The following is a 14,421-nucleotide window of genomic DNA, read 5'->3' as shown; positions in this document are numbered from 1 at the left end:
GCATTCTAGGAGGCAAATAGCGCTACGTTCCTCCTGAGTCTCGACACATGGCTAATCAGTACTGTACGGCCACACTGCACAATGGTATAAAATTCTGTGACACACCTGTGGTGCCAATATGATCACTGCACCCCTATATGAATTCATTGGGGGGTGTAGTTTATAAAATGAGGTTACTTATGGGAGATTTCTGCTGTTCTGGCATATCAGGGGCTCCGTCAATGTGACATGGCACCCTCAAATCAGTCAAGCAAAATCTGAACTCCAATTTGGCGCTTCTTCCTTTCTGAGCTTCGCACTGCGCCTCAACAGCAGCTTTCAACCTCATATGGGGTATCGGTGTACTCAGGAGAAAGTGCACAGCTAATTTTGGGGTCCATTTTCTCCTGCTATCCTTGTGAAGATGAAAAAATTAAGAGCTAAAAACATTTTTGTAGGAAATTTGTTTTTTTTTTCCATTTTCACAGATCAACGTTGTAAAATTCTGTGAAACACCTGTGGGTTCAAGGTGCTCACCACATGTCTAGATAAATTCCTTGAAGAATCTAGTTTCCAAATTGGGGTCACATGTGGGGGGGGGCAAATCAAGAGCTCTCCAAAAGTGACATGACAACCGCAGACCATTCCTTCAAAGTCTGCATTCCAAAACGTTACTCCTTCCTTTCTGAACCCTGCCGTGCGCCGAAACAATAGTTTTCCACCACATATGGGGTATCTACGTACTCAGGAGAAATTGAACAGCAAAATTTGGGTTTCATTTTCTCCTGTTACCCTTGTGAAAATAAAACATTTGGGGCTAAAAGAACATTTTTGTGGGAAAATTTTGATTTATTTTAACGGCTCTACGTTATAAACTTCTGTGAAGCACCTGGGGATTCAAGGTGCTCATTTTGCATCTAGATACATTCCTTGAGTGGTCTAGTTTCTAAAATGGTGTCACTTGAGTGGTGGTTTCCACTGTTTAGGCATATCAGGGGCTCTCCAAATGCACATGGCGTCCACTAATGCTTCCAGCAAATTTTGCTTTCAAAATGCCATGTGCCTCCACATATTGGGATTGGCGTATTCAGGAGAAATTGCACAACAAATTGTACAGTGCATTTTCTACTGTTACCCCTTGCAAAATAAAAAGTTTGGGTCTAAAGAAAATTGTTTTGTGAAAAAAAGTAAAAATGTTAAATTTTTTCCCTTCCATATTCCATTAACTCCTGTGAAGCACCAGAAGGGTTAATAAACTTCATGAATGTGGTTTTGAGGACTACAGATTGAGAATGGTGTCACTTTTGAGTATTTTCTGTCATATAGGCCCCCCAAAGTCACTTCAAATGTGATGTGGTCCCTAAAAAAATGGTTTTGTAAATTTTGTTGGAAAAATTAGAAATTGCTGATCAACTTTTAACCCTTCTCACTTCCTAAGAAAAAATAATTATGTTTCAAAATGCAGATGAAAGTAGACATATGGGAAATGTTATTTTTTAACAATTTTGTGTAACTCTTTTTTAAGGCCATAAGAATTAAAAAATTGCAAAATTTTCAAAATTTGCCAAATTTCTGATATTTTCACAAATAAACTCAAGTCATATCGAACAAATTTTACCACTATCATGAAGTACAATGTGTCACAAGAAAACAAGCTCAGAATCAGTGGGATCCATTGAAGCATGACACTGGTCAGAATTGTAATTGTAAAATTTGGCCTGGTCATGAAGGTGAAAATGAAAACCTGCTAGGTGGTGTGCGTGTGTGTGTGTGTGTGTGGGGGGGGGGGGGGTAATAATAGAAGCTATTTTTATCTCGTATGAGAAATAAATGACAAACTGATGAAAATTTGGATAACACATCAAGTAAAGAACTGATGTGTGAATTCAACCTTACAGTATATAATTATTGTGAAGTTCCCTTTTTCTGATATAGAGTTCCAATTCCCTCAATAGACAAAAAAGTTAGAGGGAGACTGGCATCAGGTTTTTAGACACTAAACTAATGTCATCAATGTAAAGTATCTGAAATATTGATTATGTCTATACCTTTTATGATAAGTTCACTTCTCCATTTTCTATAAATTCTTTGGTGAATATTTATGCCAATGAGCTTGCAGGTGCATGGAGCTTGTCCTGCACTTTCAGCTTTCCGGACACGCTCTCCTCTCACTGCTAGTCTCCTGTAAATGACGTACAAGTCACTCTCTATGATCTGCACACTCTCCTGAAATCTCACACAGGCGCAGTCAGTCATGGGGGTGGTGCATGCGCAATAAGGTACTCATGAAGTTGTGATCAGTGCATGAACCACCCCTGGGAATGATGAGGCAGAGAGCAGGTTGAGAAGAGCAACCTGTCCGTTACTGACAGAACAGCGGCAGGAGGAGGAAAAGAGGGAGGCTGGAGAACTGTAATTGCAGGCCAAGCAATCTCCTCCTGCAAATTTAATTGCATGATCATTCGCAGATGTAATTCTAGAAAGTTGAGAAATTTATAATACAAAGGTATGGACGTCAGTATGGAAGTTAGTTTAGGGTCTAAAAACCTGCTGACAGGTTCCCGTTAATGTACAACATGATGCCTGCAAATGCCACTGCAGAGCGCAAGGGAGCTTACCAGGTCATTAAGATTACGGCAAAACCAAGCATGTTTTTTTTTTTTTTTTAAACTATTTTAGTGGCTTAAAGTGAACCCGATGTGGGGTTAGTCTGCAGGTTCATAGCAGTCTGACATCGTGCGGCACCTACACTGACAGCTTCGCTGCTGTAAGGAAATTAACTTTATTCCTTCGAGCAGGCTCACTCTTTCAATCACAGGGGTGGCGCCAGCATGTTTTCCGTAACCAGTGTATAGAGCAGTGGCTGTAAACCGTGCACCCATCACTGACTGACAGTAGCTCAGCATTAGTGCCAGTTGTCGGTCAGTGCTGGGGCCAGGTTGCAGCCACTGCTCTCTATACACAGAGTGCGGACTCAAACTGTGGCGGCGCCACCCCTGTGATTGAAAGAGGGAGCCTGCTGGGGGGGAATAAAGTTAATTTTCTCCCAGCAGAGGGGCTCTTGGGGAAGGTGCAGCACCATGTCCATAATGCCATCAACCAGCAGATTAACCCCATATCAGCAGGTTAATAGCGTTATATTACATGACAGGTTACCTTTAAAAATATTCTGCTGTGTTTTAAAGGGAACCTGACAGGTCCCTATGCCCTCCACCTCACCAGCATTTGTATATTTGCTGCTAAATACCTTGCCTAACCAGCCCTTTATAATGTTTAATATATAAGAATGTTTTAACAAAAAGTATTTTTGAATTTTCATATGCTAATTAGCCTTTTGACTAGTTGTTGGGGCATTTGTTTCCCCAGACTAATCGTCCTGCCCAGCATATTATCACGTTCCTGATAACATGATTTGCAAGGGCGGCGTCAGACAGTTCTCTGCAAATCTTGCACGGCTTTCTTTGCCCACGTCATTATGCCTCTGAAGCCGGGTGAATGCTTCTCGGCTTCAGAGGCGCACTGTGCATGTCCAACATCATCAGGGGACAGCTGTGAAGGAATCTGTGGAAAGTAACTGCAGTGTCACCCTAAGAGGACATTCTGTCTTAATGGGAGTGATAGAACCTGCGGGGACCTGTCTGCAAGGCAAGCCTACTGATGACATCCCATTTGAGACTGCCCTCAAACAAATTGTCACAGTAAAATTAAATAAAAAGAAAAACAGATTAACAGTATAGGGATTACAGAAGAGAATGTTCAAATAAAGTACATTCCAAAAGTGGTTCAGGGTTAAAAATTTATACGGGTCATTCTATGTATCGGTCAATCCTTTTAAGTGCTGCTGTCAGCTATTTAATATTATAATTGATGGTGGTATTTAAGGAGTAAATAGCAATGATCATAGCAAGTTCTAGCTGCTGCAAATAGAGGCAGATGCAGGCTGTATAACACCGCTGGCATCAGCCTTGTGTGGAGCTGACTCCATGCAATCATTCATGACTTAATGGTTGATGCTAGATGCAGATGCCGGCTGTATAACACCGCTGGCATCAGCCTTGTGTGGAGCTGACTCCATGCAATCATTCATGACTTAATGGTTGATGCTAGATGCAGATGCCGGTTGTGAAGCCTTTCTCCAGATGCATATATCTGCCATGGAGCTTTAAAGGATTAGGATTAAATAAATCGTATACATGTGTCATTGTAGTGTTAAATCTGAGTGAGTGAATGAATTTTCAGTTTTAGTTGTTACTAATCTAACCCAAATTCACACTGCTGACACATGGAAGATTTCTCATTTCAAACAAAGTCACAATGTGTTACTGTAATTTCACTTGTGTATAAAAGCAATGACAACTGGCTGCTCAATCTCATTACATGCTACTTGATGTTTGAAAACAGGACATAACTAGATCATAGCCGGCTTATTGAGGCATCATTGGAAGCCTCTATGTAGTGTTAATAGTAGTAATACAGTGAAACTGTCCATCACATCAATCCATCACCTGACAATCCACAAATTCATAATCTGGTTATGATCACTGGCACAGAATGGTGAGAATATGTAATGTAATAAGGCTGGAAGTGGAAGGTAGAGCAGAGAGTAACGATTAGCAAATAACTACTTGAAAAACAAAAAAACCTGTATGTATTGGAAGATACCTGTATGGACGAGCCCACAAAGCTGCACATAGAGCCAATTATGTCTGCATTATAGGCACGTGACTGACCCATAGCTTGATATAACCATCTTGGGCTTAGGCACATTAGTGACAAATCATCATTTTGGGAGGATTTAAAAGAATCTATAAATCACTAAATTTTCATTATTCTGGACTCTAGATAGAAAATATATAAATATACAGTCATGGCCAAAAGTATTGAGAATGAGACAAATAGTAATTTTTCCAAAGTTTACTGCTTCATTTTTTGTAATGGCAATTTGCATATACTCCTGAATGTCAAAGAGTGATCAGCTTAACAGCAATTACTGTACTTGCAAAGTCAATATTTGCCCAGAAAATGAACTTTAACCCCCGAAACACATTTCAACATCATTGCAGTCCTGCCTTAAAAGGAGCAGCTAACATCGTTTTAGTGATTGATCCATTAACAAAGGTGTGGGTGTTGATGAGGACAGGGCTGGCGATCAATCAGTCATGATTAAGTAAGAATGACATCACTGGACACTTTAAAAGGAGGCTGGTTCTTGGTATCATTGTTTCTCTTCAGTTAACCATGGTTATCTCTAAAGAAACATGTGCAGCCATCATTGCACTGCACAAAAATGGCCTAACAGGGAAGAGTATCGCAGCTACAAAGATTGCACCTCAGTCAACAATCTATCGCATCATCAAGAACTTCAAGGAGAGAGCTTCCATTGTTGTCAAAAAGGCTCCAGGGCGCCCAAGGAAGACCAGCAAGCGCCAGGACCGTATCTTAAAACTGTTTCAGCTGCGGGATCGGACTACCAGCAGTGCCGAGCTTGCTCAGGAATGGCAACAGGCTGGTGTGAGTGCTTCTGCACGCACTGTGAGGCGGAGACTCTTTGAGCAAGGGCTGGTTTCAAGGAGGGCAGCAAAGAAGCAACTTCTCTCCAGAAAAAACATCAGGGACCGACTGATATTCTGCAAAAGGTACAGGGAGTGGACTGCTGAGGACTGGGGCAAAGTCATTTTCTCTGATGAATCCCCTTTTCGATTGTTTGGGACATCTGGAAAACAGCTTATTCAGAGAAGAAGAGGTGAGCACTACCACCAGTCTTGTCTCATGCCAACTGTAAAGCATCCTGAAACCATTCATGTGTGGGGTTGCTTCTCAGCCAAGGGAATCGGCTCACTCACAGTCTTGCCTAAAAACACAGCCATGAATAAAGAATGGTACCAGAATGTCCTCCAAGAGCAACTTCTCCCAACCGTCCAAGAGCAGTTTGGCGCCCAACAATGCCTTTTCCAGCATGATGGAGCACCTTGCCATAAAGCAAAGGTGATAACTAAATGGCTCATGGAACAAAACATAGAGATTTTGGGTCCATGGCCTTGAAACTCCCCAGATCTTAATCTCATTGGGAACTTGTGGTTAATCATCAAGAGACGGGTGGACAAACAAAAACCAACAAATTCTGGCAAAATGCAAGCATTGATTATGCAAGAATGGACTGCTATCAGTCAGGATTTGGTCAAAAAGTTGATTGAGAGCATGCCAGGGAGAATTACAGAGGTCTTGAAGAAGAAGGGGCAACACTGCAGCAAATATTGACTTGCTGCATTAACTCATTCTGTCAATATAACCTATTGGTACTCATAATATGATTGCAATTATATTTCTGTATGTGATATAAACATCAGACAAACACTAATAAAAACCAGAGGCCAGCAGATCATGTGAAAATATAATTTTGGTGTCATTCTCAAAACTTTTGGCCATGACTGTACACAAGACAGCCCATGTTATCCTAGGAACGTTTACTCAAAGCTATGTGCAGGTGAGTTTTATAGAGGCATTCAATAATGACGCGTTTGAAGAGGATACCCTCAGAAAACAGTCTTATTGGGAGGAGTTATTGGAGGAGGCACTTTTTCTTGATTAAGCGGTTTTGAAACTTTTTTTTTTTCTTAAGCAGTTTTTGCAGCTTTTTGTCTTGCTTTGGGGATGATTCTATCAGGATCCTCTTCAAAGAAGTGACATGACCTTTTTTCCACAACCATCAAGGAAAGAAAACACTCACAAAACTCTACATTTAAATAGAAAAATGGATTAACAATTAAATTATTATTATTATTTTTTTTTTTATGCGTACCCAGTCCAAAAAAAGTGCATCTGCATATAGCCTTACACTAAAGTATATTAAAAGTTATTGCACAAAATATTGAATGGCAAAAGAACAGTAGTCCTGGTTGGAAAGTGAATGTTCATCACTACTTTCTTTGCCATTCATCCAGTTTGTCTTATATACACTCAACATTGAAATTACAGAACAAAAAACTAATAGAATTATGGAAATCAAAGGATTATTAGACATGTTATTTATGCAAATGATGAAACATCTCAATTTATTGAGTATCAAGTAAGAACACTGCGTGCAGAAATACATGCAGTTACCTGCTTTGGCACTCTATGAGGTTATTATCGGTTTTGAGAGGAATGTTCTGCCATTCTGAATGCACTTGGGCACACAAATCATCAAGACCTTGTGCTGGCAGCTTCCATTGCAATTGCCGACCAATGATGTGCTCGATGCAAGACCATTCTGCAGATGCTACAGGCCACAGTAGCACGTTTACACAGGCTGCTCAAAGTAGCACGAGCAACATGCATTCTGGTGTTGTCGTGTTGAAAAACTGCTCCTGGGACACTTTGATTTGGTTGTTGAACCAGTGTTACGGCAATTTCGCCAAAGTAAGGCTGAGCTTCGGCTTCACTATCGCTGAGTGGTATTTTCTCTACCAGTACACAATCTTCCACAAATAAATAGACAATCTATTGATTCTTTAAAGCATCTTTATTTCAATACAAAAAAGAACACTTATTTAATCCAACCCCTTCACAACTTTATTTTCTAGCTTTCAGATACAATTTTTTTCCTCAAAGTAATAAAATAATGTCCTAAAATCGTTAAAGGAAACAATAAAATATTAACATAACTGTTTACCAAGGCATGAGGGACCCAAAAGAAAAGGTTTTACAATAGGACTTCTCCCCCAAAAAATATTTTTATAATGTTGTAGTTTGACCACTAATCTGATAATTTGTAGTCGCTACTTTGAAAGTACAATACCAAAATATTGGGAATGACCATACAACTTTCAAAACTAAGGGCCCAATTCATTAATGCATTTCCACCATTTATTTGCATGAGTAACTCTCAATTAGTGACTTTTTGATTGGTGACAAATTCATCAAAGGATTTGCACCTTTTTTCAAGTTTTCATTTGTTGCTTAGTTAGTTTTCTGATCAATGTGGCTCTTCCAGATATTTTAGACAGTCCTCCCTGGAGTGATTTTCTGTACTTCAGTTTAAAAGTCACATTTTTTTAAGACACTTTGCAAAACGTGCAACTTTTTGTACTTAAAGGGGTTTTCCCATGAACAAAAGTTCATTTTAATCAATATCTGTGTCTGACCGTGTACGGAACATGATCATACCACATCTCCTGGGCAGGGGAGGAAGCAAAAAAGTCTACAGACATTACAGCAGGGGATCATTCTTTGAAATAAAACATTGTTTAAAAACAGGCAGGGAAATGTTTTACCTCACAAAATGAATCAGCTGTGATCCCCTGCAGTAATGTCTGTATACTCTTTTGCTTCCTCCCCTGCCCAGGAGCTGTGGTATGATCAGACCATGTTCCAGCACGGTCAGACACAGCCATTGATTAAAATGAACTTTTGTTCACGGGAAAACCCCTTTAACAGTTGCAAAAACAGTTAAAGGCCGAAAGAAAAGATGGTTTGTGGCTTTGTGCAAAAATCATATTCACAATTTTGATGAATTTGGTGCAAAAAAACACAATTCAATAAAGAAAAGTGACTTAAAAAACTGCAAATAATGAATCAGGCCCTAAAACAGATTCCCAAGATGCTCAAGGAACATGATTATCAGCTAGCAACCAGAAATATCTTTAGTTTTATTTTTTCGTTGAAAACGTGTATCTACAGGATCAAAACCCCTCTCAGTGGAACCAAACAAAGCCCAGCTGGGAGTTTTTGCAACGTAATCCAAGGCTGTGAAGGTCTCTGTGCCTCCACTCTTTTCATATGTACGGATCAGTTCTTGGAATCTCTCATAATCAATCCAGGTCCACCATTCATTATCAATCCTAAACTGGAGGAGACAAATATTAAAAAGGAGAATATTAAGAGAAGCTTACAACAAAATGAACTTAGCTTTACTCATGGTGCATTGTTAGAGAATTAGGAGAAAACAATATGCAAAAGTACTAACGGATTAAGAATTGTTTTTTCTTCAAGAAACAGTAAAGAGTTTCCTAAAAAAATATACAATAAAAATCACTGGATTAAAATAAATAAAAACAAATTTTGTAATAATTTTGCTATGTAAGAAACATAAGTTAAAGGAGTTGTCCACTACTAGGACAACCCATTCTTGATCAAAATGTTTGGCCCCGATAAAATAAAAAGCCTATACTCCCCTCCTATGAGACTGTCATTTCAGCAGTGTTGGCACTCGCGGTCCCGGGGCTTCTGTGCGGTTGTTGTGACAACTGAGCCAGCCGCCCAATCAGCGCTGGCGTCACTGTCCTCGCCTTCTGTCGAATTGAACATGGAGAGGAAGTCCGGGCTCCAGCTGATCTCTGACTTCCTCTTACTGTCCCTGCCTTCGGACAAATCAAACATGGACGCCAGCGCCGATTGGGTGCCTGGCTCACCTTTGAAAACGGACGCACAGGAGGCCCAGGACCGCGAGTGCAGACGCCGCTGGAAAGAAGCCAGCATGGGAGGAGAGTACAAGATTTTTTTATTTTATGGGGGCCAAGTGTGGGGTATCAGAAGGAGTTGTCTAAGAAGTGGACAACTTCTTTAACTTCATTTACATGGTTGATACAATTCCAGTAATGTCAAATTTATATCTATTTTTTTATACTACACTTGCATAATTAAAGCACACTTTAAAAAAAAAAATTAAAGTTGAACTTTCATTTGGTTAAAAATCAGCTTCATAAATAGTAATAATAATCGTTTTATTTATATAGCACTAACATATTCCACAGCCCTTTACAATTCAGACAATTTACAGACATTATCGGCACTGTCCCCATTGGGGCTCACAATCTAGATTCCCTATCAGTATGTCTTTGGAGTGTGGGAGGAAACCAGAGATCCCGGAGGAAACCCACGCAAACACGCGGAGAACATACAAACTCTTTGCAGATGTTGTCCTTGGTGGGATTTGAAGCCAGGACCCCAGCGCTGCAAGGCTGCAATGAAAACCACTGAGCCACAATGCTGCCCTACTTCAGCTTACGGAATCATTCAATAGAAGAGAGATAATGGTTAGAGACCCTCCCATCAGATATCTCATTCGGCAGGCTCCTATATACTGTGATATAAAGATGCTTACAAAATATTAAAAAAATAAAAAATTGTAAAAATTTTTCCCTTTAAGTATTTTGTGAAGAGAAAAATTATTTTTTTTACTCTTTTTTTTCTACTTGAATTTTGTTTCCCAGAACATTTTATAAATATATTTATTAGTCCCACAAAGTGACTTGAACGTGCAATAATTTGATCATTTACAATATACAGAGCACAACTTGATCTTAAAAATAAAGCCATGGTCAATAGTTATCACAGCACCAAAGAGGTTATTCCCAGCTGTTATAGCAAGAGATTGACCTGTTAGGGCTCGCTCACACGAGCAATGATTCGAATTGGATCGATTATGGTAATGAAACTCTGATCATAGTTTGAGCTGAGTGTCAGTTTAATGTGATCAGATTCGCTCGGATGAGAGAATCGTATCACAGGTGCGGAGAAGACAAAGAACTTAATTTCTCCATCTTCTCCATTGTCTGTGTAAATCGGACTGCAATTGGATGACAGCCAATGTTTTCCACGCACCCATAGACTTGAATGGGTGTGTGTGATCAGATTTGCGGAGCCACGCTCTATGCTTTTTCTAGCCTCCTCGCTAACAACATGGATGTTCAGTGAAGAGCCTGAACTTATAGGCTTTCTTGACAAAAACAAGGAAAAATAGTGAAGAAACTAGCAAGAGAAACTAGTACAAAGTAAAGGCAGAAAAAAAATTTCCCTTTAGATTACAGTAATCATCTTGGGGTTCTAGTGGTAGCTGAATTTCCTATATTGCATGAACACATCTGAATGCAGACAAAGGAACACACTGCAAAACAGTTATATGTACCTAAAAATTTACTGCAGTAAAAACAGCATCACTAGAACGCCAATGTTATCACTTCTTGTTTTTTTAATAAATGGGCATTTTAGATATTGATATGGACATTTTTATTGAATTTTTTTTTTTTATCACCTTACAAGAGAGCAATAATTTTTGTTCACTTTTCTGTTAACTGACATGTGCAGGGACAAGATCACAATTTTTTTTTTTTTTTTTGGGGGGGGGGGGGGGGTGAGGGGTGCATTTTTTGAGACCCATTTACATTTTTATTTTCCCCATAGACAGAGCTGTGTGAGGGCTTTAGTACAAGAATGTATTTTTTACCGGATCCATTGGGTGCATATTACTTTTTGATCAGATTTTATGCTATTCTTAACGAGAAGAATGTACAAAAAAGAGGTTTTTCTTTTTCTCTATGGGTTGATCTGATTATGATGATATCAAATTTTTTTTTTTTTTTAGATTTTACTACTTTTGCACAAGAAAATCACTTTAAAATTTTTTGGGTGTTTTTAAATAATCTGAAAGCTATAAAACTCATTTTTATGCTGTTTACAATTGAAGGCTTGTTTTTTGCATTACGAGCTGTGGTTTTTAGAAGCTAATTTTTGGGGCATATATGACCTTCTGATGATCACTTTATTTCATTTTCAGCGAGGTTGGATGAATAAAAAAAATATATATATTCTGCATTTTTTTTTGTATTTTTATGGCTTTTATTCACTGAGCAAGATTAATATTGATAAGATCTTTTTGGCGTTTTTGTTTTTTTAAATGAAACCATTTGTTAATTGGAGAAATAGATTTTTTAAAACACATAAATTGTTACAATATATATTAATTCCACAAGAGTATGCGAACAGGAGATTCTTTGATCAGTCAGATCATAGGTTGCACTACTTAGGCAGTGCAGTGTTGACCTGTAAAAATGGCAGAACCAGAGTGTATTGTTAGGTCATTTATTGCCAAAGGTACCCACATCTCAGTAGTTAACCCTTTAAGATTCTGAACATTTTTCATGTTTGCACATTTGTTGTTGCCATGTTTGAACCATAACTTTTTTCCTCCCATAAATATGGTGGTGTGAGGGCTGTTTTTGTGTAAAAATAAGTTATTTTGCCAAGCTATCATTTTGGGGCACATATGACATTTTGATCACTTTTTATTGTATTTAATGGCTATTCTGTATTTTTGGTGCTTAACATACGGTTTAAACAATTTTATACTTAGAAGGATGTGACAATACTAAATATGTTTATTTTTAAACATTAATTTCTTTCTTTTTGAAGGGGGAAAAAGGTGGGAGTTAAATTTTATTTTTTGTATTTTTTTAAACTGTCTATCGAGCAATGTGAAAGCTTGTAAAAAATTTTAGAATCAGTCATGGAGATGTGTGAGGGCTTGTTTTTTTTCATGAATGCCAACTGGGACTTTAAGCGATCAGATGATCGCAGTTTCTACTATATACTGCAATGCCACAGTATTGTAGTATACAGTGTAATTGATGTTCTCCTATGAAGCTCAGCCTCTTGCTGAGCTTCAGAAGAGGAGTAAAATGGCAGCCACGAAGGCCCCCGGCAGCCATGGTAAATTATCAGCTCCCTGCTTGCACACCGGCAAGAAGGTCATTTAATTGCTACTGTCAATGATTGACAGTAGCATCTAAATGGCTAACTGTAGTGATTAGAAATCGATCCGGTTGCTGCTGTTACAGGCAGATGCTGGCTATGTAACAGTCAGCCTGAGCCCACTTCATTCAGCCTACAGCGACTTAAGAAAATGTACTGTATTTTTTGGACCATAAGACACACTTTTTTCCCCCCAAAATTGGGAGGAAAATGGGGGGTGCGTCTTATGGTTCGAATGTTATGGATACTTGCGGTGGTGGTGGAGCGGAGAGTGCCCTCCCTCCTTCAGGAACGAGGCGGCGGTGAGGCAGAGCGGCTGGGGCCGGTGTCAGGCTTTCCGCTGCGTTGGGTGGTGAAGCAGAGCGGTCTGTGTGGCTTTCCAGAGTCTTACTGAGGCCGCGATCTACAGGAAAATGGCCGCCCAAGCCGGCACGTGCGCAGACCTGTGGCTCCGGCGGTCATTTTACTGTAGATCAGAGCTTTAGGAAGATGGCCACGGCCACCGGAAAGCCACGCAGGCCGCTCTGCTTCACCACCCAATGCCGCTCACAGCCCAGCACAAGCCGCAGCCCCGGCCCGGCACAGGACCCCCCAGCCCTGCACAGCCCCCCCCCCCCAGCCCGGCACAGGCCAGGCACTAGGCCCCCCCAGCCCTGAGCAGGCCCGGCACTAGGCCCCCTGCCCTGCGCACAGGTCCCTTAGCGTTTCAGAGGCCTGGCACAGGTCCCCCAGCCATGCACAGGCCCAGCACAGGCGACAGGCCGCCCAGCCCGGCCCAGGAACCAGCCAGGCTAACGACAACGGCCCTGCACAGGCCCCCAACCCTGCACAGGGACCCGGCCAGACACAGGAACCAGCCAGGCTAAGGGCCTCGGCACAGGCCCCAGCCAGGCACAGGCCCCACAGGATCTCACGTTTTCAGCTGCAGCCGCCGGGTTCCTGAGGGAAGGAACGTTGGGCCTTGCAATCCTGCTCCACTGCAACTCCCCGCTGAAGGACCCTGCCTCCTGTCACCCTCGCTCCACCGCCCACCAGGTAAGATACCGTACTTAATCAGACTATAAGATGGACTTTGGATTGAAGAACTATTCCTTATTTAAGTGACTTACTGACTGAAAACATTAATCCAGGGATCTCCATTGTGCAATTCATCCCATCTTCAAATAGGTAGGCACTGTTGATTATTCACGCTTCCTGGCGGATCACACCTGCACATGATGTTTCAATCTAAATGATCTATTCATACACAGCTCTGGGCACATGAGTGCTAAATAGCACATGCAACTTAGACTGGTACTTTTTACGCAAGAAGGCAGTCAGTGCGGCGTTTCATGCAGCTTTTCATATCACATAAGGAAAGAGGAAGCGCTGTTGCATTTGTTTTTTTCAAACATAACACTGACTCTAGCTGTAGTTTTTTTTATACTCTTAAATGTAAAAAACTTACATACATTCAGGGACAGTCTTCTCTTAATCTAGTGCTTTAGGTCTGGCATGTAAAACGTGTCTATGGCATGGGTGTTGGGGGAGGGTGCCAGTAAATATGCACTGATCTTTTAACACTTCCGTAATGCACCTATTCCATTTTAGCTGCCTGCTCAAGCACTACATTAGAAAGCAGGTAAAGAAGATGAAATAAAGCAAGTCGTAACAGTATGATGGGCAGAGGCTCTGCAGGGGCAGGTGTCCCAGGAAGTCTGTGGAGTGAACCTTCAGTCAATAGCTGCAGATCACAAGGAGTTGCCAATTAGTAGGCACTGTTTTGGGAATCTCACCATAGGGCTCAGTAAAAAGCAGCTAGGAAAATTTGGTAATAGAACCCTGGTAAGTTAAATCACTTTAGAAAGTCCATTTTATCAAATGACTAAAAATGTAAAATTTGCCTTAACTAAAATGACAACATAGGCGAAGACGTCTCAGCGGAGGGGAAAGGAG

At 40.5% G+C, this 14,421-nt stretch overlaps 1 protein-coding gene across 1 annotated transcript in view; it reads right to left on the bottom strand.

Annotated features, from left to right (window-relative positions):
• Window positions 1-7,855: 7,855 nt before the first annotated feature.
• LOC141212854 (S-adenosyl-L-methionine-dependent tRNA 4-demethylwyosine synthase TYW1-like) overlaps window positions 7,856-14,421 on the bottom strand; it is a 273,215-nt gene continuing 266,649 nt past the window's right edge. The window contains exon 16 of the mRNA XM_073665131.1: window positions 7,856-8,803. Coding sequence (XP_073521232.1) covers window positions 8,582-8,803 — 222 coding nt within the window. The 3' untranslated portion in view covers window positions 7,856-8,581. The remainder of the gene's footprint in view (window positions 8,804-14,421) is intronic.

The sequence above is a fragment of the Phyllobates terribilis genome, unplaced genomic scaffold, assembly GCF_046119375.1.
Source record: "Phyllobates terribilis strain yellow unplaced genomic scaffold, ASM4611937v1 Scaffold_2__4_contigs__length_985480577, whole genome shotgun sequence".
NCBI lineage: Eukaryota > Metazoa > Chordata > Amphibia > Anura > Dendrobatidae > Phyllobates > Phyllobates terribilis.
Note: the sequence above shows the minus strand (reverse complement) of the source record. Positions and strands in the feature narration are given on the sequence as shown.